The 27,240-nt window shown below is 30.9% G+C and overlaps 1 protein-coding gene across 2 annotated transcripts in view; it reads right to left on the bottom strand.

Moving 5' to 3' along the window:
- LOC148235167 (cGMP-specific 3',5'-cyclic phosphodiesterase-like) overlaps positions 1-27,240 on the bottom strand; it is a 117,651-nt gene that overhangs the window by 13,278 nt on the left and 77,133 nt on the right. For both annotated transcript variants that reach the window (XM_088186351.1, XM_088186350.1), the window contains exons 4-7: positions 20,568-20,813; positions 12,091-12,251; positions 10,790-10,894; positions 5,609-5,710 (exon numbers count right to left, since the gene is read on the bottom strand). In XM_088186351.1, coding sequence (XP_088042477.1) covers positions 5,609-5,710; positions 10,790-10,894; positions 12,091-12,251; positions 20,568-20,813 — 614 coding nt within the window. The remainder of the gene's footprint in view (positions 1-5,608; positions 5,711-10,789; positions 10,895-12,090; positions 12,252-20,567; positions 20,814-27,240) is intronic.

Genomic DNA, 27,240 nt, shown 5'->3' with positions numbered 1-27,240 from the left:
AGCATTCTTAAGAGCTGACTTCATAGCCGCGACAGATAAGAAATAAGGGACGCGATCGTGACTCTCTAGGGGACTCTAAAGCTCGCAGATTAAAGTCGGCACCATCTTCGGCGCCAGACGACCATACGCTGGAGTTCGCCGTTTATAGTGTGGGAGAGCGAGGGACCACTCTTGGGGTTAAAACCCAAAGCCTTGAGGGGAAGTGATCTCTCGGTCTGGCCGTCTGAAGTAGGACGCAAAGCACTACTGATGACGAACAAAGCAAGCAGGGGCAAAGGGCTCGGTCCTGAGGGGAACCGAGGGCCAAGACTGCAATTAAAACAACATATACACCCCTCGAATATCAGGGGGGGTGGTGTTGTTACAAGGATGATGCGTAATGCATGCAATACAAAGAAATGTAGGCCAGCAAATGAGAGCAAGTCTCCTCGAGCGCTCGGGAGAAATACTAATGCAACTACAATAAAATATTTAGCACTACGGGGGGTGGGGATCCCGCTCATCTGGCGGTCAAAAGCTGGGTGCCCGCCCATAAGGGTTGGACTCGTAAGGCCCTGGTATTGGTAACGGCAGTGGCGCACGCAACTTCTATCGGCACCATCTTTTAGCAACTGCAAAAACTGCTTCATTGAGTATGCGCTATGTTAAAAATGCAATAAATTGTTTCCCGATGCTCATAGAAAAAGAGCATAGTCAAGCATACAAATACAGACACGACCTGTATTCCCTCTTGTAGAGAGACCTGTGATTTTTTAAATTCTCTCTAACAAAAAGACGCTACAAACTGTATTGCTCACAATGTATTACTCAAAGAGACAATATTTTAGACACAAGAGAAGTACAAATTGATGCATTAAGCAGATAGGTTAAAAGTTTGTTGAAAATCAAGTCATTGATTCTTCACTTAAAATAATTTTATAAATGTGATATTTTGTAGTAATTTTCAGCATTTGATGACATAGGTTAATTGCTAATGTTGCTAGAAATGTTTTTGAGAATTATATTGTATTATAGTCCTTTTATTGTATAGTCACATTTGTGTACTATAAATTTAGGGTTTGTAATACCGGTATTGCCTGTTTTCTCTCTCGGTTATACCGGTATTAAAAATCTCGATATAATTGCAATCTCTAAATATAATTCTCTTTAGGAATCATGAGAAAATTCTGAAACACAGTCCTCAAAAACTATTAGATAGAAATGTATTATATACACATACAAGAGTATCTTATTCTTTAGGGATCAATTGTACGAAGAGACTTGTTGACCCCTCGACTGGCCTCTTAGAAAGTATCGCCTCGCGTCGTACAACAAAGTAAAGCTATCAATCAAACCCGCGCTTTCTCCATCCGAAGGTGAAATCCTAGAAAGACGGATGATACTTTTATCCGACGGCGTCCCAGAAATGGAAGACGTCCCAGATACAATAGCCGTGTGCCGTTAATGATCCGCCAATCTCTCGCTTCCTTCTTCGTCTTCTTCTTCAACCTTTTGTGAGAAATTTCATCCCATTATAATCGAATAGGTGACGAGACACGAGCGACGCGTCAAAGAAGGCATCGTCTTAACGATGCCGCAAAAGTAAAATAAAAAAAATATATACACACCTATCTATAAAAATGAAAAAGAGCTTTGAAAATGTAGCACAAAAGAATGTTCGAATTTAATCGATAAGACGCACTCGTATAATCCCATTGTTAGTGCGATTTTTTCTTAAGAGCGAATTTTATATCGCGGATGAGGCGCTAAAATGAATTGCCATTATTTTCTAGGAATTGACATTGGGAATTTGTCAAGTTTGTGATTTATTATCGTAAATGGAAGTAATAACGCGCCAGTATATGTCTACCATAAAAAAATAATGGCGTACCATATATAAGAAAATATATAATAGCAGTTTAAGTTTGAGTCTTTCTTCAAACTTTTATCATTAACAGAATATCCCGCGAGTTTTTCAATTTTCTCCTATTCTACACTACACTCTTGAGTTTGATATGCCGAAAGTTTTAGCGTCTCTGTAACACGGTTTCTCATGGAAGATGCTGTATTGTTTATTCACAACGCTTCCAAAACTTTTTTCATGGCCCTCTATATAATAAAATATAGACCTTAAAGTCAGTTTTGTCATCTTTTAAGCGTTGCAGATATTTTATTTTTTGTATAATCGCTTAATAGTCAATATAAACTTTAATATCATAAGCAAAGCAGTGCAAAGATTTTTTAATGTTTTTATTTCATAGTCAAACTTAAGTAACGTAGCGTTCATATATTTATATGAGAGCGGGAGTAGTAGTAAATATTAGAATATAAATAAGAATGGGAACAAGGGAGAGACGGTGAAGGTAGCAGAAGAAGGGGTAGGGGTGGGAATGGATGTAAATATTTTTTTTAACATCTGTACTTATACGTACCTATACACACTAACTTGAAACGCAGTAGAGATATGCATTTAACACTAATGAGTATTTTTAATATATATTTAAATTAAAAATAAAACTGATAAATTTAATGATGAATGATTTCAACTTTCACTTTTAAATAAAAAAATATTTTTTAAATACTAAAAATAGTATGACCCAAAAAACTGAATATATTACCACAAAGTTTTAAAATCTTAATAAAAACTACATTTAAGACTAAAAGATTTTTTATTACATTTTGATAGTATATTGAAAAAATAATCATGAAATTATTGTAACAATATTATTTATGTGTTGAAAGTAATCAATTAACTGTTCTAATTGATTATCCAATTCTAATTAAATATAACGTAAATTATTTGTAGCTTTAAACCTATATTTTTTAAATATAATTTTTTCTCTTGATATAAAACAATCATGCGAGCAAAAATGAGCTTAATGGTAAACTTTAACAGGTAACTGATTTATTCGTGTACATACATGTAAAATTTGCAAGTATTTCGAAGGGCTTGGAATGCTCTGGTCTAAAAGGTTAACTTAACTTCTAAGAAAGTTTTATAAAACAAAATTATATATGGGTTGTGTGTTTATGTTTATTAAGCACATATATATAAGGTAAAATATATAAGCATTCTCTTGATGTATGTATATTGTTTATACACTAAGACTAGAACTTTCGTCTAGAAGCTATTGTCTATTGCTATTCCAAATTTATATTTTGCAACTGGCCACATAAACTATTTTGCATTAACCTGAATACTACATGTTTGCATTATTATAAAATATGTATTAAAGAAAACAAAAAACATCAATAATATAATTAATAGTAAAATTTAGGCTTGCTGGCGGCTGTTCGCGCTACGCGCACGCAAATTTAAAAAACATTATTTGTTAAGTGTGACTCACAAATATACATTCTGATTTATCAATTTTTTTATTTCTCGAGAAAAGAAAATTCTCATTTTTACTTCTTGGTTTTCTCAAGATTTTTTTATAAATAAAAAAAATGTAATATATTGTATTTGATAATAATAATACAGTTTATATTAATAGATATTTTTATATATGTAAAATATCTTTATTGGTTTAATTTTTTACCAATTTTTAAGTATCTAAATTATATTAATCATATCTAAATTACATTTATCATTTATTAAAACATATTAGCAGGTACATTGTCACACCTTATTTTTAAAATATTTAAAAAAAAAATTTTGTTGTGAATTTTTCGGTGAAAAAAAAACTGGATAGCCCCCATACATTTTTACAATCTACCGATTCTCACGTGGAGTGGCTTCTTCTTATTAATATTAATAATATAGTATTTAAGGATAAGGCCGATTAGAGTAGTTGAGAAAATTGTTAAAGAAATTTGCTATTCAAATTCTTCTGACCTCGGCAACATTAAAAGCTTCCAAATAAGCATTCATGTTTTCAAACATCTGCCACGGACCCATTCTTTATGCAGCGGTATAAAAAAATACAGTGGTTGTAAAATAATAAAAAATAATAATAAAAATTGATTTTTAACAAGAAAGATTCTATACAAATTCTCAAGAAATAAGATTTTTTAATTCGCCATTTTTTCCTATAAGTTCTCAATAAATAATTTTCGAGAAAAAACACTACTCATTCCTCATTATTTAATTAAATTATTTTGATGCATTGCTATTTTATATGTAAACTGTTTGCGTTTTATGAAATCAGATAAGAATCATGCTAAATAAAGATGTCGGGCATCGTGTTTCGTACATTCAAAAATATTGTTAATAGATAATATTTTTTATTAAATTATTTGTAGCATATATTCGATGTATAAAATTTTCTAACAATGCATTTAGTAATTAATAAAAATTCATATCAAATTATGTGAAAATTAAAAAAAACTTTTAATTACTTTTTAATTTATATTAAAACTATCAATGGATTACAGGCTTATTGGGCTAAGTGTGCATTTGACATGCTTGACTATGATATTGATGTCAAAACATTACTACTAGCACGGAGCGGGGGTGGATTCCTCAACGTTATTTTTGCAGCGAATCTTTTTCAATGTCATATACTATGTGAATTTTTGACTCTTATATTAAACCGAGCCAAGAATCCTCCAAACATCAATAAAAGAAGCGAGCTTGCTATTCTGCTACTCTGCAAAGTTTACAAATACTCATAAACACTCACAGCCCAACTTCTTTGCTCAAGTCTCAAGCAATGAAACGTGCTCAAGAACCGGACTACAGTTCAACTTCCATTTTTAAAGAATCGCATTAAAAATAAATTTAGCTTCCGATATTTGTGGGGAGTCAATACTATTGAAAACTTGGGAGATAAACAATATTCTGTCATACATAAAATATTTTATATACTGTTCTAAAAATCCGAATCTATCTTAAGATTACAACAATAACGAAGACCGAGATGTAGCTTCTAATATGAATTAAACACCCGAGAAAGCATAATTAAGATATTAACCAAATTATCTACCACATAGTCACTTATTCAAATTAACTAACTTTAAGCGTTTGTATAATCAAAATAAAACACTTTGGATAAAAAATAAGTTTACATCTACATAAATTTTTCGCAGCAAAGTGCTTCAGATCTGCCATTTCCATACCACGCCAAACCGCACCCTTTAAATTCATGAATAATGAATAAGGGATACCAAAAGTATTAACCGAAGCAATATGTATACATCCCCATCTTCGGTTTCTTAGCTAAATGCCACTCATAAAAACACACACATGTTACAATACACCTACATTTATTTCACGTGTCATACATACATACATAGATACGGAACCTTGCGTTCTAAAAATATATAAAGGGCCAAGCAAACGCTAAATATAAAAGATCAAGAGACCGATTTAAAAGGAGGCTAAAGAGAATGTTAAAAGGAAAAAGTCATTGTTGAAGTGTCCGTCTATACATGTTTGTACAGATATATACATATGTGTAGAGATAACGAAATTTCGGACTTCTTTTACGGCTGTTCGTAATACTCGTTAAATTCGTTATCGCTGAAAAAGGCGCGCGTAAAAAATACACTTACGCTACTCGTTCATTTTTTTATTGAGCGAATAATTTATTTAAAAGGTTGTAATGCCAGTTTTTCGTCAAAGAAATTATTCAGAAACACTTCATTTAAAGATGAATTGCTTTAATGATTGAATAATTGAATAAATTACCTGCTGTTCTAGTATTTCTTCGACGTCTACGTTGTTGCTCTGCCTTCTGGATAATGATCTTTGGGGTTGATCTGGCCTTTCGACTATTCGTTCCAAGTGACTCTGAAATAATCATGTAAGTTTAATTATTGGTATTTGTGAATAGCGCATTTAACTGAAAAATATTATGCTATTATTTTTAGATTTAAAATAAATACAAAATAAAAATCTATTTTTTTTTAATAATTAATAAATAATTATAGCAATCTTCTAAACATATACAAGTCATTCTTCAATCAAAAAATCAATAAATTCAGTGTAAAAGGCAACCGGAAATCAGTATACTATATAAATATAACACAACAATTCATAATCATTCCATTAGATCAAAATAAGGACTATGACATTTGATTGTTTCCTATCAAAATGTTGCATCCGTTATCCATATATTAGAACGACAAACCAGGATATGAGTAACGGGTTTGTGCATGTAATCATTCATATTTGCTGTAATAGTTTTAGGAACATCAAACTATTTAATTTTATTTATTTTAATTTTATAAAGATTACTTTATCTTATATATAACCTTAATATTATAGAAGATAACATATATATTTAATTTATGTTATGATGGTTTTGAAGGTGATGCTGCGTATGTTACTAAATATCTTATTCGCATGTTCAATAAGCGTATAAAGAGTTGCTAAAAATAAGTTATTTTTCTCCGTCATTCAATAAAGCTTATTATATAAAACACGAGGCATCTGTCTCACGATATAAGAAAGCACACAAATCGAAGGTTTGTTGGCGTAAGCTAAATTTTCGCGTTGGCGTTAGCTCTGCTCAAAAAGCCCCGAGAAACGCAGGGATGATGAAATTGGATCTGTTGGATCGTCGAATCAAAAGGAGTGGAAACTTAAGCCACTTTGGAGGAACGCCGTAGTCCGTTAACTTCATCCCACCTACCAAGTTTGTTGCTTGGTTGCGGAAAAATCAACGAGCTCATAAAACGAGCAGGGGATGTAAAAGGCGCACGCGAGTCGAACGAGTATAATTCGATTTGTTAAACGAGTTTATGTCGCGAAGTCGTTCGTTTTTCGTATCAACAAACTCACCCATCCCCATTGGAGATTTACAAAGTATATAAATACATAAAACGAGGGAGTGATGTGCAATGCGCGTGAATATAAAAAAAATCTCAAGAGAAAGTTTAGCTATTTTTTTATTTGTTTCAAAGAAATTGATTGAATCGCGTTAATAAAATTTGGGCTGAAAGCGGATCAGTTCACGGAGCTATGAATAAAGCTCGTGATAGATATTTGTGTATATTATTAATAGAAGCTTTGCTTGGTATGAAGTTGAAAGCTACACAAAATCACTCGTGATTTAGCATAATTAGAGTCTCCAATTCGAGTAATCGAGTACTCGATACTCGAGTATTTTTGTCTATTTTTCAAGTACTTGATAATCGAGTATTTTGAAAATTACTTGATTAATACTCGAAATTAAATTTTTTTAATTATTTCAGAAACAAAAATAACTTTAACTCGGTCATCAGGTATAATTTTTTCATAGTTCCGTAGTTGCATAATTCCGGTCGTCGGCTATGTTAGTGGGTACGACGGAGAAATTTCTTTTGTGTTTTCTGTTCGACAGTCCCGACTTATCTAATTTATGGCAATGAACAATATGAAATATCAACAAATTTTTTTTTAGGTTTTATGACTATGCAGTTGTAGCGTAAAGTGTTGTCAATTGTTTATACTGATCCCTCAGCTTAAAATATAAATCAAAACAATTGTGTGTTTTAAAGGCATTTAAAGTAAAGTCAGTTCTTTGCGAACCGTTTAGCTCTAGAGTGAAAGGGATTCACCCAAATACATCTTCGAAGGATATAGATTTAAATTCTTCGCATTAATCAAAAGGAGTAGAATATTGTATATTGTTAAGAAAAAAAAATCTATTCAAGAAGAATTACAAAATACTATTTTGTCAATAGTCGAAGGAAATAAGAGAAAAGCAGAGAAGGGAATGAAAGAAGAGAACATAAAAAGAGAGTTCAAAAAATTTTATATCTATAAAAAGCGAACAGATATAAATTTGAAGCCTTATCCAACGCGTTAATGACAATAAGACCAACATCAACAGCAACGGAAAGGGTTTTTTCCATAACGGGAATAATAAAACCAAAAGTTAGCAGTAATATTAAATTCGAGACACTTTTTGCATTATTGTTTTTAAAAAGTATGTTCGTGAAGTTAAAATAATTGTAAAAATTAACATACTAAGTATTTTATTTATTTATTTATATGTGCACGAATTTAAATAATAGCTATTTTGGTACATTTGGTAAATACTCGAAAGTACTCGAGTACTCGAGTATTTTAAAATTTTAATATTCGATACTCGAGTAGTTGATGGTTCGAGTAATTGGAGACTCTAAGCATAATACTATTTCAATTCGGATACATTACTATTATATTATTATATTTGACTAAAATTAGGTAAAATATGTAGCTACATACAATGTTAAAGTTTCGCTGAGACCCTTTTACTTGATTGGGGTACGAAACTGGTATTGGTAATACAAATACTATTGTTTTCAATATAAGTACTATTAAATAAATGTTTTCTAATTACTAATTTTTCAGTCTACATATATCTCAAAATTGGGTTGAAATTTGAATTTCGGAACTAACGCTGAATCATAGTTCATGTAAAGTGAAAAGCGGTTGCTTCCCCGGTCTCCTATGTTTCGGTCGATGCACGGCGTAGCTCCGCCTGGTGCGATTTAGGATAAACTCTCGTGTGTCCATGTCTATGGCACATCCTTTCCACATAAAATTATAGTTTTTCCGGTACTTATGTTTCTGTACGGATGTGCTAATAGGTGGTCCGTGAAATATTAACAATTAATATCGCAATTGTTACGCCTTACTTTCGAGAAAAGTAGGTATTTTTTTTAATTTGTTCCAAATGTACGTTAGAATGCCCTCTTAGTTAATTGTGCAGATGGTTCCACATCTATTACATTTTTGTGAGAATGCTTTTGCGTAACGAATATTTTTTGTAAGATATTTTCCCCTTTGAATTTGTATACTGACTTTCTTTGTTTATGTTTATTTGAAAGTGGATTTTAATCCGCCCAAATCTACGATCGTCACGGGCGTTGGCATGACGAATAAACTTGTTTTGAAAGTCGCAAAAACAATTAGTTTATATTACGCTTTAAACGATGAGTGATACCGATAACTTGGTATATGAAGCAGCAAGTAATTTAAAATAATAATAATTGACAGCTTCATTGTCATTGAAAGGATACGTAATATACGTAGACTTGTGAAGATTTTTATTTTATTTTATTAGATTAAATTAAGACAGGTTACCCCAATGCACCACGATGGTCGAAAACAAATTTTAAATTTATAAAACAAAAAAAAAACGTATATATACATAAATAGAACAAAACAATAATTAAAAATAATAAACATAACAAAAAATTATAAAATATCAAAATTAAATGATACAAACTAGATCAGCTCCTCGTAGCTAACATTAAACAGGTCAATATGTAATGCCAGCGTATTAAGGAGACGGATGGCTACAGCTATAGGCGAGTCGGCAAGTGCGGACGTCCTAGCCCTAACGGACATCAAAAGAGGACGCGATCGTGATTCTCGAAAATGTTCGGGAACCCAAAACTGGAATTCCTCGAGAATAGCTGGATTGTCGACAGCACCTTTTAGTAATTTGAAAAAATGCTTAGTGACATACAACAGCGAATCGTATCCCAACGCTCCTAAAATAAAGGCGCTGGGGTATATGTACGGATAATAACCAAATGTCTTTTCATAAAGGTATCTTAAATACCTTTTTTGAATTTTTTCCACTAAAAAGGAATATTTGGCTATTCGGGGATTCCAAATTATAGATCCCGATTCAAGAATGCTACGAATTAAGGTGTCATAGAGGATGCGAATAACTGACGGATCGTCAAAGTGAAAGGCATTCCTCATAACAAAGCCGAGCATCTTGGAAGATTTATCACAGACGTCGTGTATGTGTAGAGAGAACCTCCATTTGCTCTCGAAAGTGATTCCGAGATCTTTAGTGGAAGTTTCTCTAGTCAAAATGTTACCACCGAGATGGTAGAAATAAGCTGATGACGAAGGGGATGGAGAAAATGACAAAGTATGGCACTTTCCGACACTAAAGGGCAGACGGTTAACGGAAGCCCATCTCCACAGAGTCTAAATCACTTTGTAAATCCACAGAGTCTAAATCACTTTCTAAATCACAGAAGGAGTCCACAACAGATCGAATGCATTTATATAATTTAAAATCATCTGCGTAGAGAAGAAAACTTGAATTTGTAATTGCTGTATTTATGTCATTAATACATAACACAAAAAGCAGAGGGCCCAGATTGCATCCTTGAGGAACCCCCGAAGGGGTAAAATATTCTTTCGACAATCGGCCACCATAGGTTATAAACTGTCTACGATTGCTTAAATAACTCGAGAATAACCGAGTTAAATTATCCGAGCAACCGAGGTTTGACAATTTTTTTAATAATAACCTATGACAAATTTTGTCAAAGGCTTTCTCAAAATCTGTATACACGACGTCTATATAATTATAATTCAAGTAGTATAATTATATATCTATAATTATAAATCTTCTTTTATATAATTATATAATAGGAGATTTATAAAAATGGTATAAATAATTTTGTAAGATATTTTTGCAACAATACATCTAAGGATCATTGAAAGATATAAAAAAAATACAAGTTTACATTCAAATAAAAAAAAATAGGTTGTTTTATGTTTTTAAGAAAAAGACTTGATACCGAATAACTCCCAATGTATAATATTTATCATTTATCTATTATATAGATTGTTAAAAATATTAAGATGAATTATGAAAGTTTCTATTTTATTTGGATTTGATAAGAAAAAAATAGTTTTGTTTGGACGAAATAAGAAGATGTTAAAATATACACAAAATAATGTTGTTTCAAAAAGAAAATACTGCTGAAATAATACATGAAAAATAAGACTGTTTTTGACTTATACCAAGCATACAAAAATACAAATCTATATTGTATAATTGTTTTAGAATTTACATTGAATAATGATTTAGCTCACAAAATATTTATACAAAAATATGATTTAAAGATATAATGTTTTAATACTTACAGCTTCACAACAGTCGGAATCCAACAAGAAAACTGAGCACCTCTCGCATTTCAGCAAATCTCTGGCTTCTGTCATAATCTTTGTCACCAAGCATTCCAAATTGTTCTGAAAAAAAATAATATGTTATGGACAGAAGTATGGATATATTCTAGGATATCTTAAAGCATGTATGAGTATCATTAAATTTGAAGCAGAGTAAACGAGAACTTTGGATTTAAAAAATCTTTTCGATTGCTTTTATAATGAAGGGCGTGGTCGTCTTCTTATCATGAATGAAAAAATAAATAGAATGAAAAATGTTAAAATAATAATATGGTAAGGAAAATTGTTTGATATAAATATATTTAGTCCAGATCAATTGTCGATCGGCTCTTTATAATCGATGTTTTTAATGAAATATTTTTAATTATTTCCCCAGGGGTGAAAGCAGTTTAAAAAGGGTCGAAGGAATTAATTCGGCGTAAATGTACCCTTTTAATTCGTTTTAAAACGTACGAATAAAAGGGTCGATGATGAGAATTTTCACTTCGATACTTCGAGAGTAAAAAAGTCGGCGAAAACATGGCAAGTCACGTAGGCGGCGATTATTGAAAACTTTATACAACATTTTTTACTGGAAAATGTGTTTTATTTTTTATGATAGAAGTTAAAATCATACGCTGGAGACGTGATCGGCGGCACGAAGAAATATAAAGATATTTTAAAGCTGGATTTCGAGTAAGATGTTGCATATGAAATAGTATAAAAAAATATTAAAACGTCAGGAGTAAGCCACATTTTACTAATTGCTCACAAGAGCGTGATAAAGCTACCGCTTTCGCTTTTTTATATGCTTTACCACATTTTCAATTGCTTATGACTCATATTTTTCTGGCAGCAATGTTATGAGAGATTTAATGTAAAAAAAATGTAAAATCTGTAGTAAAATCTCAATTGAAAAAAGATTATACTGTATTATTAATTTATCTCTTAATATTAAATATTTAAAATATGAGCTAATACATAACACAATTATCAATTTGTATACATTATATCTATAAGGAAGTTAGATATAAATACGTGAGGAAAAGCAATATTTTAAACATATAAAAGCGACCTATATGCTGAAATTTTCGCAAGAATGAATTGTAAGGGAGCAAGAGTTCAACCTGACAACATTTCAATATAAAGAGTTTCTCAAAACCATACTCCATGCCTAAATAAATTAAATAAAATTAATAAAATAGTTCTTTTGATATATTCACTATTTAAACTGTGTTATTGTAATCAAGTATTATTGTATTATAAAAATAAAATCTTACCTGTTCTTCGAATATACTCCTGGCAAGATTCAAAAGAATCTGATTTCTCCGATACTCCTGGACAGACATTTCAAATAGTTGTGCGTTCTGGATGCCGATGCCGCAAAATGTCAAATATCTCCGGAAAATTTCTACATCGTGCTCTGTAAACTCCATAGATCCTGCAACGAAAGTTTTCAACATTTTCAACGGTTTTACTTAATTAATATAATATAGTATATGTATATATATAGAAATAAAATAATTTCTGCGGCGTTCGAGTTGAATATATGAATATTTTAAACGATACGATTAAACTTTAAAGGGGAAATTGAAATCCGCAGGCTATGAAAAGTAATCACAATGAACATGTACATGGAAATGGGAATTTTTCATTTCGCAGCAGAACAAAACTGTCCAATGGCATTTACTACACCGTTAAACACTTGAATAGTATGTGTATAACGTATAGTTGAATTTATATTAAATTCCTTCGTAAACTACAAAATAGTTTTACATGCAAAATTGCGATCGTACGAGATCAGAGGAATTGACAATTTGCGGACCCTGATCATATTAGCATTATATAGTTTGCTTTGAGCTATCTGTAAAGTAGGGAAAATTAGATTGAAAATCCATTGACATAAAGCAGAATTATAGTGGACAATGTCTGGCTTTAATTAGATCGTTCTAAATATATTTGCTTATCTATAGAATTGTTTTAAATTTAACGTTTAATATAAAAATAAAATAAAATTAATTATTGCTTAAAAATATAACTATTTGTAGGCAAGTAAATTATTCATCTAAGTCAGATATAATATATACACAAAAACTAGCAAGTTGTAAATATACAAGCAATATACACGCTAGCGTAACTATTGTTTTCCCTGAGATAATCGTAAGTTGAATACACTTTACGTTCAAAGTTTCAGATTTTTATATTATTGGAAAGTTTAGGAAAACTCAAAAAAGGCAAACAGAGCGATGGATGAATGACAACTGATAGATGTCAAAGACATATTTTTATATAAAAAACATTTCAATATTATAATTTAAACCTTCTCAAAAAAAAATTTATGGTTTTCACAAGATCCTTGAGATAATATATTGTGTTTAGGTTTACGTGAATTTATTTATGGCCAGTGCGTCAAATATTTTTTATAAATAGTATGTAAAAGAACGTGAACATTTCCGAAGTATAAGATTATATATTTATATATGTATATATATACAGAAAAACATTTTACAGAATGGACATTGATACAATATTTAGCTTTCCTAGTCTTTAAAAGTAGATAAAAGCATGATTATAAATAATTAATTAATAACACATTATTAAATTAAAAAACGTGATAATATTATTGTTTGATATTATATACAGTTGTCTTATTATATTCTACAAAAAAAATACAACACAAAAGATATAAGTAGGTATTATCTTTCGTGACCTTTTTGTGGGATAATCCCTGTATTCACCTTTCACAATGAATGTCTTATTTAGATTATTTAATATATGTATGTATGTGTATGTATACACACACACACACATATATATATATATATATATATATATATATATATATATCTTTACAATCACTTTCAGCAAGTTTTATTAGACCAACAGCACGGGTTTCGTCGTGCCCGTTCCACTGTTACTAATCTTCTGTCGTTCACCAAAACGGTGACAACTTCTCTCGATGCCGGAATTCAAGTAGACGTCGTGTATACAGATTTTGAGAAAGCCTTTGACAAAGTTTGTCATACGTTATTATTAAAAAAATTGTCGAACCTCGGTTGCTCAGATAATTTAACTCGGTTATTTTCGAGTTATTTAAGCAATCGTAGACAGTTTGTAACCTATGGTGGCCGATTGTCAAAGAAATATTTTACCCCTTCGGGGGTTCCTCAAGGATCCAATCTGGGACCTCTGCTTTTTGTGTTATTTATTAATGACATAAATACAGCAATTAAAAATTCAAGTTTTCTTCTGTACGCAGATGATTTAAAATTATATAAATGCATTCGATCTGTTGCGGACTCCTTCTCTCTACAAAGTGATTTAGACTCTCTGTGGAGATGGGCTTCCGTTAACGGTCTGCCCTTTAGTGTCGGAAAGTGCCATACTGTGTCATTTTCTCGATCCCGTTCGCCATCAGCTTATTTCTACCATCTCGGTGGTAACATTTTGACTAGAGAAACTTCCATTAAAGATCTCGGAATCACTTTCGAGAGCAAATGGAGGTTCTCTCTACACATACACGACGTCTGTGATAAATCTTCCAAGATGCTCGGCTTTGTTATGAGGAATGCCTTTCACTTTGACGATCCGTCAGTTATTCGCATCCTCTATGACACCTTAGTTCGTAGCATTCTTGAATCGTAATCTATAATTTGGAATGCTTAAATAGCCAAATATTCCCTTTTAGTGGAAAAAATTCAAAAAAGGTATTTAAGATACCTTTACGAAAGGACATTTGGTTATTATCCGTACATATATCCCAGCGCCTTTCTTTTAGGAGCGTTGGGATACGATTCGCTGTTGTATGTCGCTAAGCATTTTTTAAAATTACCATAAGGTGCTCTCGACAATCCAGCTATTCTCGAGGAATTCCAGTTTTGGGTTCCGGAACATTTTCGAGAATCACGATCGAGACCTCTTTTGATGGCAGTTAGGGCTAGGACATCCGCACTTGCCGACTCGCCTATAGCTGTGGCCATACGGCTCCTTAATACGCTTGCATTACATATTGACCTGTTTAATGTTAGCTACAAGGAGCTGATCCAGTTTGTCTCATTTAATTTTGATATTTTATAATTTTTTGTTATGTTTATTATTTTATGTATATATACGTTTTTTTTTTGTTTTATAAATTTAAAATTTGTTTTCGACCATCGTGGTGCATTGGGGTAACCTGTTAGACCACGATGGTCTTAATTTAATCTAAAAAATAAAAATAAAATAAAAAATATATATATATATATATATATATATATATATATATATATATATATATATATATATGTATATATATATGTATATATTTAAAAAAATAATTTAATTACGTGATTTTCTCGGGTTGTTTTTTGACTTAGTCCCTCTATATTTCGCCGGCGATTTTCCCGGCAACTTCGGGATTTTTTACTCGCACTATTTTTTTGGTTTTAATTTTAAAAACACATTTTTTAGTTTGAATATTATTACACCCTTACTAAAAAAAAGTGTACCATATAAAAAAAATGTAAAAAACTCCTGAAGATGCCGGGAAAATCGCCGGCGGAATATAGAGGGACTAAGTCAAGAAAATCACGTAATTAAATTATTTTTTTAAATATATTGCCACGTAAAAATAAAATCATTTTAATAATATTAACAGTTACGTGCTGTAAATCGTTTTTTAAAGATCGAACATTTATAACAATACGAAAAAACGATCGATAAAATTTTTTTTCAGTATGCTCCTATCCGCGGAGTAGTAAGGGTAATAAAATTGCCAATTACCCTTCCTGGACACACTAATCATAAAAAAGAAGACGGCTATCTAAAACACCACTATCACCAGTAATTGCTAATTTATTTATGGAATATTTTGAAACAACAGCCCTAGAAAAATCGATTAAAAAAACAAAAATCTGCTTAAGATATGTAGATCTACATATTTGCAGTGTGGCCCCACGGAAGAGAGGAATTGCCTGTGTTTCTTAATTTTCTCAACACCCAACATCCGAAAATAAAATTTACTATAGAAATTGAAGAAAATTGCCAATTACCCTTCCTGGACACACTAATCATAAAAAAAGAAGACGGCTATCTAGGACACACAGTATTCAGAAAAAGTACACACACCAATAGGTATCTACATGCAAATTCCCACCACCATCCGGCACAGATCAAATCGGTAGCATCCTCTCTATTCAATAGAGCTAAAATATTAGCCGACAAAGAAAATATCGACGATGAACTCAAAACCGTGAAAATAGCACTACAATCAAATGGTTTTATAAAAGAAAACTTGAAAGAAACAAAGAAGAAAACAAAGAAAATTGAAAAAAATTACATAGGACATGCACGTCTTTCATACATCTAAGGGGTAACAGAAAAGATCGGAAGAACCCTAACGAAGCACAAAATCAGAACTATTTTTCAGTCCAAAAACAAAATTAGTTCAATGCTTCCTAACGGGAAATATCATCTAAAAAATGAATCCCAAGGGGTATACAAAATCTCATGTGCAGATTGCGAAAAAATCTACATTGGACAGTCTAACAAACGCATCGCACACAGAGAAAACGAACATAAATATGATGTAAAAAAATTCAAGAGCAGTTCTACTTTAGCCGAACATAGTTTTACTGAAGACCACAAGATTGATTTTGACAGTACAACAACTATAGCTAATATAAAAAACCCTTTTGTTCGAACGAAACGAGAAGCACTCGAAATAGAGATCCACAAAAAAATCGCTATGAACAAAAGAGATGACAGTAGCATATGCCCCACCCGAAAGAGTATATATGACAAGGTCAAGAACAAGAGCGGCAGTCGCAAGCAATTCGTGATCATGGCCGGAAAATCACGGCCGAAATATAGAATACAAGTAAGCATAAATCGCGATGAATCCCGAGATTTAAAATATATATATATATATATATATATATATATATATATATATATATATATATATATATATATATATTCATTTTGGGATACATACCTAAACCGTCATCACTATACATTCTAATTAATTGAACCGCGGTTTATGCGATTCTTAGGCACTAACGAGATTACCGACAAGATAGTTAATTTAATTAAATTATTTAGTCGGATGCCTAATATTCACCAGAATAGGCGTTAAACCAAAGATTTCTCTTTGCTAACATGTAAATTTCAGTTATGAAATGTACATGAATCATAACTGATTAGGGCGTTTAATTTGTATTCTATCAACATATGTATGTACATATAAGCAATAAAGGTTCAACGATACCACGTAAGTTATGTAATAAATTAGAGCACATTGTGATATTCAAAGTTTAAAAGAGGTTTTTCGGATATCTGCATGTGAGTCTCACACAGTTTCTGCGAAATATACAAAGCAAAGTTTTTATTCTATATACTAGTTTGTTGATAACTTACACCACTCAAATATTCTAAAATTGTTTAGCGTTTATGTTTACAATAATTATTTGAAGTACTGTTTAAGAGCGTATAAGATAATTATCTGATATGCACAGACATTTGACTTTTAAATATCTGTTGAATAGTCTAAAACAATGTAAATTTAAGAAGTGATTAAAATCGGCTACTTGGTATTGAACAATACCTAACAACTATAGAGTATTTATAGAAATGTTTTTTTGCAAATAAGCAGTAATAAATATCATGTTCCATTATTTTATGAAATTCAATAAAATCTTATGTAACATGTTTATTATTATTAATTTAAATTCATCACTAAACTGAATAAGTATAGTCATACTTTGAAAAGACACATTGGTGTTAACACTAATGTGCATTTTTTTTCTCAAAGGCAATCGGCTGCAAGAGTGTTTGTATGTCACAGAAGAAAGACTCTGTGTTGTATGTTTATGACTTTGTACAAACAACCTATAGAATTGGATTGCCTATTGTTACTTTGACTCTTTTATGTTACACAGGCGCAGATAGGAACATATTTTTTTTCAGTTTTGATTTTATTGTGAAATTTCCGGTATGTTTTAAAAATTTGGAGATTTATAAAATGTACAGGAGCGCGCTCCTGCCTCTAAAAAAAGTGCCAGAGCGCCGCCTGTATCTATCTTGTTCTTTATTTTTACTTTAATTATAGATGATTATATATTTAATTTATAATGCAGGTCGCTTTGGCGTCAAAATGTTTATTTCTTATTCGTTTTTATATTCAATTTAAAATGTATTATAAAGTTTTGTTTTTATACTGACGTTATTAAAAATACATGTTATAGATTTTATGTTTAGCTAACTACGCTCAAGGGGATGGTACTTGGGCAAAGTTAAAATCTCAAGGCTTTCTTGGAAATAGTTTAAGGACTAAAGCGAGCTAGATATACAATATGATAATAGCATAACACAGATAGTTTTCCTTGAACGATGCTAAGGATTACGAAAGTGGCTTTAGCCACACCGCCGGGACCAACATTGCTCCTTTTTGTCGTTTCCCCAGTTATTCCTCTGAAATACGTACACTGGCAGGTCTTTGACTGAGAATTGCCCCCATCTTGGCCGCGTTATTTATAAAGGCCACTCAGGCAGGCCGCTGAATGGGAGCTCATCTCCACCCCAACCCCTAACGCTTATATTTTTGTTTTCTGACATTTTTTGCCTTGCCGGTTTTCACCGCCACTGGGACTTTTATGACAAAACCACCCCATCTCGCAAGAAAAAACTCACACCCAGTTCTCGACCAATATTTGAACGGGAAATAGTGAAAGCGAGGAGCTTCGCTTTGAGCGAGGCGTGGAAGAGACTCAAATAAAATCTTATAGAAGGAATGTGTACGCTTTCGGGAATATATGGTGTTTGCTGGCTAAATAATAATATAATCGATTTCTTTGTACATATATAAATCTTCCATAGTGTAGAAAAGAATAAGATCTAAAGACATTAAATTGATCAATTTGATATTTTTTAATATATAAAAACTTTTTAAATTGATGAAAAATCTTAAATATACCATCTTGATTCTGATATCAATAAAAAATATAATACTTTGTGATACTTTATAAATATATTTTAGAAAGCTTGATTGAAGTAACTAATAAAATAAAATATTGGAAATATCTTTATCATTAAATCATTTAAAATGGCTTCAAAAATATATTAGGCATGACATATATGCTTTTGGAGTGCAATGGTAAAACCATTTTGGGCATGACATGGACTTTTAAAGACTAATAATGAAAGCACTGTACTAACAACATTTTCTTACAATTTCTAATATTCTTTAAATCAGAATATCGCGACTAAACCTTTAATATAAATCGTGTAAAAATCATAACGTAATAACTCTTAAGTGTATACAAAGAAAATGTTTATTAACAATTAAGATCAAATCAAATTAGCTCGTTAAAGAATAAAAGCTCAGCTTAATGATTTTACAGACTTTTACGGATATTACAGGTTTATATTATATGTTTATTATCGCATTAATCAATATAATATTAACATTGATTTTTATTATTTGTATCAAATATTCAAGTATTGAGGTTTTGATAATAGCTTGGATATACCATCGGTACGTAATTAAGATATTGACTTATCTTTTCTATGGTTAACTTATTGGACAAAACTCGAGGAGTACAATGGCGAAACTTGAAATTTTGAAATGATTGACAAGGTTGTTATATTATTAGATTTACGAACTTTTGATAAAGGATTTCACTCTATTATATATAAATCTCATTGCTTTAACAATTTATAACTTGTTATTTCAAGCAAACTTATTTATCGTTAAATGTATAACATTTTAAATTATCATATTGCATTTAATAAATTTAAATACGTTTACATACACATTTTTTTTTACTTTAAAAATAAAATATATGTTACATGTACTATGTACTATGCACGACCTAAACTATATTTGCGTTAACACAGTCAGTTCGAGAGCTATTTATTTCATCACTATTCATAATTTAGAAAAAGATGACAAGCTTGAGTTTACGCTCCTAAAGCACACGATACGGATATATGTTCGATGTACTTATAAATACTCCGGTTTATTTAAAAAAAAAAAAACGGAATAATTATGAATAATTATGAAATGGATAGCTCTCGAACTGACTGTATTAACGCAAATATAGTGTAGCTCGATTTATTTTAATTGTTATATAAGACAAGGAAAGTCTGGGAAAATCTTATTTGTAATGATATTCATTGTCAGATTAACTTACCCAATTGGTACAGATTTACCCCACTGTAACACACTGGGCTTACGCCTGTCAGGTTACAACGGAAGATTGAAAATAAAATAAAAAGTAAAGATATATTTTCTTCGCTTATCAGAACAATTAAAATATGTCGAGCAGACCATTTCAAGAGAATCTCTATCCTATTCGAATCGCGAACGTCACGTTGTCAAATCTCTCGAGACTTACATAGCTTTGAGCGCCTACGTCATTCACGACCGTAGCTTAGGATTAACTGACAGTATTATACTTGTCCCTCTTGTTTGCTTTTAAGCTTTTCGAAACCATTGATTCAATCTAGGATAAACGACGAATCCGGTATTTAACCCGGTTTTTATAATATTATTGCCTTGATGCAACCTATGCTTATCAAAAGCTCTTCAAATATTATTGTGTGTATGATAGAATGATAGTTTCCCTCCATATATATAATATACGAAACTATTCTATCGGAATAATTGGAGACGAAAGATCAATTTATGTTATAAATATAATATGTTACGGAGACGGTAATCGTGTATGAACCTAGAATACAACGATTATATAAGAGCGATTAAGCAATTAGTACGTACCGTTAGTCTTGTTGATGATCTGAGCTACACCGATGACGTCACCCTCGTAGTTACAAATTGGAAGACAAAGGATCAGGCGAGTACGATAGCCAGTTCGGTGGTCAATATCTGCATTGAAGCGAGGATCTGCATAAGCATCCCTGATGTTAATGGGTTGCTTTGTTTGGGCCACACTGCCCGCTATTCCCACACCAAATGGTATTCTGATCTCTTCAGTTCTTGCTTTGTTCACTGCATCTTCCAGTTCTGGAATGAAAAATAAATATATTCAAGTTGTTGTATTGCAAAATGGCTCACGATTTGTTAACGACACAGTTAAATTAATTAAATTTTTACTTTTTATGATTCGTATTCTCTGCCAAAAAATTCTGTTCTTTTTTAAGTGTCACGTAAAATAGCACGAACAAAAGTTTGTTGTAATGTTGTGTATACTACTCTGGGGACGTCTGCGTTGGCTAACAGCCATAAATTTAACTAGGTCCCAAATTAGATGTAATAGCGATTTTCCGAATTTATACGGTTAAAGGTTTTGTATGCTGGGACAAACTGGGGAATTTAATTTAGGCTAAAAATAGATAAGGATCACACCCTGGTATCAAAATTTATTAGTACTTATATTTTATATATTATGTTATATATACACCCATAAGTGAATTGAATACATAAATAAGATATTTCAGATCTTTCGTATGTCATTTTGTAGAATTAAAATTATATTTAGAATTGTAAAAAATATATATAAATAAGTTTATTTTTAATGTTAAATCCTACTAAATTGTTGTTTACATCTAATGACAAAAGAGCATTCAGACTTTATTTTTTATGATCCAATTATCTATTTTTAGGAAATAAAATATTTTCTTTCAATAATAAAAATATTCTATATTGAGAATTATAGCAAAAAGCTATAAGCAAAAAAAATTTAATTGTCTCTAAAGCGATCGATATGTATCATAATACGCATTTCATCACACTTTCGCTACAATGCGTATTCATATAATATGACATACAATTAATTACATAACTCAAAGTAAATCTATTAATCCTTGTCGCTAATTACACGTGTCACTCTCGTATAATTTAACGCTATTCACGCATGCCAATCGATATTCAACGGAACTATTGCATATTCTATGTCGGTATAGTAATGCTTTCATTACAAAGCGTTCGAACAATGCCTTTCATAGCAAATCTACACTATGTATACAATATTCTAATTCAAGCCAATCCAATCACGGTGCCAGCCGGTAGGAAATTGCATTCGCTTCCGATATAATATAGCGCCATAGTTTCAACGCGTAGCGGTTGTTTTACGTAATTAAAGCGAAAGGCGTCCGAAGTTCGAAATGGAAGCTGTATTGACGAGATCAAATTATATATAGGATGTTCGTAATTGATACATTTTAATACATACAATATCTAGAGAGAACTTTTGAGTTTAATCAAGAATAGTTCTGGAGGGCAACGTCACAAATGAGCGCGGACAAATGGGCGTGCGTCAAAAGAGCGCTGCCTTATAAGCGCTGCGTCATAAGAGCGTTTACCAAAGTAGCGCTGTAACAAAATAAAGCGCGTCAAATGCGCAGACAGTCATATGAGCGTTTGACAAAAAAGAGCACGTCATAAAAGCGCTGAAATATTTGGATAAAATCAAGTAATGAATATTTTAGGAATTATGTATACAAAATATATGTAAATTGTGAGAAATTTACAAAGAATAAAAATTCACGAGATATAGGCGGTAAAATTAGTATTTTATGTGCCAGAGCGTAATGACGATTAAAATGATTAGTCAATGAAAACATTATTATTTATTCCCCATCCCCATACGTACGATATATTGTACATATATTTTTACTAAAATGAAACGCTGATTTTGAATTTATTATTACATTTGTTCTCTAATGTTTCATTAAATTTACAAATAATTATCGACTCGACTTGCAATAAATGCGTACAGTTATAGGGCAGGTATATGGCTCATCAGACCTTTTTTACATTTATTTTAGACAACTACACTTTATCGCGAATGTCTGCTTAGTACAAATTTTAAATAATATATTTTTGTTAATTAAACGATTAATGTATTAATCATACATAATAATGTATTAATCATACATAATAATGTATTAATCATACATATATATGTACATATTAATAAACCCACACATATGATATATGTTTGTATATCGAAAATTTTCATATCTATGGTCAGAAATGAGCCAAGACGTTGGGTTAATTTAGTATTTTAATCAATTTTTGTGTTCAGTATACATATACATATGTAAATATGTACCTATTAGTTATAATGGATCTTCTACAGCATATGGTCTAGCTTTTTTACTTTAATTTTACAACTTCGGTGAAAAGTACATATTTGCAGATAATCAAAGAGCAAATAAAAATATCGTAAAACATTTTTCGAAAGTTTTTTTTTATTTATATGCGATAAATAAAATATAATTTTCAATTTTCAAAGCATCGCGGTTGGGTTTTGGGTTTTTGTAACTTTTAATTGGTATATTTTCTATTCATTATTATACGAAGCTGGCACGAAAGCTAAAGTCTGATCATCCCAGAAGGCGGGCACACGTGGGAATATAGACTTTTACATGTACAAGGTGTCTATGATGAAACAAATCTATTTTATATACTTAATTTATTAACACGTTTATTTGATTATTAAATTTACCCATTTAAACCCTTGTTTGTTCATATAAAATACAACGAATGACTTACAACTCTCTATAAGGATTAATCTTCTTAATAGATAGATCTTAATAAAATATTAGACAGATTACTATTTGTATAAATACAACCCTTTTTGGAATAGACAAAGCACGAAATTCAACCCTTTTTGGAATAGACAAAGCACGAAATGTATATCGTACGTATGGGGATGGGGAGCCATACTTTTGTAAGTACGTAATAATTAATAAATAATAATGTTTTCATTGACTAATCATTTTAATTTTTTTTTCATTTACTAATTTTACCGCTTATATCTCGTGAATTTTTATTCTTTGTAAATTTCTCACAATTTACATATATTTTGTATACCTAATTCCTAAAATATTCATTACTTGATTTTCTCTAAGTATTTTAGCGCTTTTATGACGTGCTCTTTTTTGTCAAACGCTTATATGACTGTCTGCGCATTTGACGCACGCTATTTTGTTACAGCGCTTAAACGGTCTTATGACGCAGCGCTTATATGCAGCGCTCATATGACGGCGCTCATTTGACGCACGCTCTTTTGACCGGCTGCCATTCTGGAGAATATGTTATACAGAACATTTTCTACCCTCAATTATGCGCGGGTTTTACGGATGATTTTACACTTGTCATCCGAATTGAAAAACATATTTAATAATTACAGTATAATCTGCGCCCATCAAACAACTAAAGAATGACATGCTGGATAAAACGCTATAAGGATATCCAGAAACAATAGTATTATGCTAGCCAATGTAAATGTCAATGTAGAAAAAGAACCATAGCTTACGTATAAAAAGTAACGATAATGAACTAAAACAAATCAATTTCACAGCTCTGCATGATATGACTATCGGTACAAAAATTTCCACCCATAAAAATATATATAGAAAAGCCCAGAAGAGAACACCCTAAACCATAATAGTTCACTTCGCTCAAAGCTTATAGTTGTGAGAAGCCATATAGGTGCATATGTTGATTCTGTTAGGTATAGCAAAATTGTAAGCTAAAATTTACTAAGCCAGACAGCCGATAAAAATATAAAGTAAGCCGCTTTAAAAACACCGTAATAAAGATGCCTATAAAGCATATATCAGTTTTGTTAATAATATTGTGAAAGGTCACTCAGATGCGTTGTTCATTAAAAAGTCATTCAAACGACAATTTAAAATCTATGAAAAGGAAATACCAACGCGCTTTTACAAAAGGTTAATACTCAATACCACAATTGTGTAACTGAACAAACATAAGCGCGCCTGTTAACTGCTCTTGAATAGAAAAACTACCCTTTTGTACGTGAAGGATGCAATAAACAATGCGTATATCTATAGTGTTCACCTTGCAATTCAACTTATTCAAGGCGTGAACATATTTTGTTGATCGCAAAACCCATTTAGAGATTAAGTGGTTAATGAGAGCGGTGTATCGAAAATGGACAGGAAATCCCTATTTAACAGTCCGAGAGTACAAATTGTTTCAAAACGTAAGTTTTATGACACATTTCATATCGGCATCTTCAAACAGATTCCGTTTAAAAAATGCAAGTATTTGCAAAAAATACACATGACATACTCGATGAACGGTCATATACAAAAAACTGTATTAAAGTATTTTGTTATTATTTACCGTCAGTGTTAGAGTCTTGATCGCTCGTTATCCATCGGTTGATGGTTTGCTCTCTAGTAATAAATGTGAACAGATTTTTTTTAATACTCCAATGCAATTTTGATACTAATTACTCAGAAAAAAATATTTGATTGAGTAATTAATATTTATTATCGATTTAGAAGTACAAAAATATTTATTCTTCACGTTGTGCAAATTCTGCATATACATTAGGTAATTCATAAATAGAAGATTATACAATTTTATGATGCTTTCAAGTTTATAATCCGCGAGAGTTGCCAATGGTCAGTCAGCACATCATAAAGTTTCTGTTAATCCTTAGACTCACAATAGAAACATATATTAGGACGGGTGAGCCATTTTTCGTGCTTTTATAATAAACAAATTTAGATTTTAAAATTATTCCACGCTAACATTATTGAATACTCTATTCAGTAATTTAAATACGACTTATAACTAGAATATTTCTTTAACAGACCCACATTGATATTATGTATATAAATATTTTTTTCTGAAAGGATAATATTATGTTTAAATAATGTGCTTTAAGATTAATGAATTCTGTTTTGTTACTAATCGAGAACATACATTAGTATAATTAATTTATAAAATCATTAGCGAATATAATGTCAAGAATATTTTATGATATGCTATGAAAAATTGCAGAAATATGTTAAAATTAGTCTGTAATTAATTATTTTCCTGGAATATTTATATCATTACCGATTTGTTTAAATTGGCAAAAGTGCGTTATTATACTAAAACATTAGTTATTCAAAATTGTTTCTATGTGAAAGGCAATTAATGTCAATATTACCATCCAATTTAATTAACCTACATGTATTATGCTCTATTAAATAACCTTTTCTTATCTCTAATTGTTAGCAAAGAATGTTCGAAGGGAGAATGAAGGTTTTACGTTCTATTTCGCAACCTCGCATTTCGTTGTCTAACTGTATTAAACTGAAATATTACTGCTAAAATCTCTATTAACACTATCTGTTTGAGATTGATTTCTAAAGCATGGCATGGTGTTTAACCTTATTTTTTTAAAGGCATGACTTGAATGCGGGATAATATAATAGATAAAAAGCAAAATAATATGGACCAGTCTTTATATTATAATACATACATATATCTACATTGATACACGTGGTGAATTTGAAGCAGCAGCTTTACGATTTGAGCTCAATAAAAACTAAGCAGGCGAAAATATTTAATACGGCTCTATAAAGAATGTGCGTATTGTGATTATACTTTTTTGCACGGTTGGAAAGGCTTAAAATGCGAAATTTACACCAAAATGAATGAAAACCCAGTGTTCCGTATCTGGATCGAATACAAAAGAATTTTAAATTATTATTATAATTTCACGGTCTACGTCATAAAGCATTTTTATTATAATATAATTATAAAGACGATAAATTGGTATAAAATGTTTTTTTTTATATTGATATTTTCTGTTTTTAACTATTAAATTACATACTTGTTTTTTTGGTTGAAAATTTTATTAATCATGTTTTAACGCGTGCTTCGTAAAATTCAATGCAAACATACAAACACTTTTACTGTTTTAGATACTCAAGATGACAAATGGGTAGTACACAAATAAAAGTCAATTAAACGCTTTCAAAGCTTTGCCAAAACACTTTTAAAAGCATTTGAGTGTGGTTGGATATAATGAGTATCCTGCATTATTAGTTTCTGGAATCCAATTATACAATTACATTTGAACGTTATTGTAAATAACTGTTAAACACCGCCCTTCAAAAGGAAATAACTGAATCAGTGAACAGAAAAGGGGTTATCTTACCATACAACAACGCGCATATAACATTATAGATTATGGCTAAAAAGTATCTGATTGTCACCTATTCAATTCATTATAAAATTCAATAATTTAATGCAAGACTTATTTTCTACATCGAAGCATATATTTTTTCACACTGAGCTTAAATTAGAAAATATATTATTTTTCTAATATATGAAAAATATTTTTAATATATGAACCTAATACACAATACGTTACGTTTATGTAATACTCTTTGTATGAAAGACAAACGTATACATTAAAAATCTTACGAATATAGTACATATCTGAAAGTAAATTAGCATCGAGAGTATCAGAATGAAAAATACAAGAAAAAAAAATGTACACTCGTAAAGATATTTTTCCTTATCACCTTTTTAACTTCACGTACTTACTTTTGCCATTTTTTCAGATTTTTATCATTATTTCTAGCATTACTTTGCTATTAAAATATTTTTCTCACATATAATAAATGTGTATTAAATGTAAGCACATTTCTTTGAATATTGTACTTTAATAAGT

This window comes from Plectrocnemia conspersa, unplaced genomic scaffold (assembly GCF_051122295.1).
Source record: "Plectrocnemia conspersa isolate PC_06_02 unplaced genomic scaffold, ASM5112229v1 ptg000005l, whole genome shotgun sequence".
Classification (NCBI taxonomy): Eukaryota; Metazoa; Arthropoda; class Insecta; order Trichoptera; family Polycentropodidae; genus Plectrocnemia; species Plectrocnemia conspersa.
Note: the sequence above shows the minus strand (reverse complement) of the source record. Positions and strands in the feature narration are given on the sequence as shown.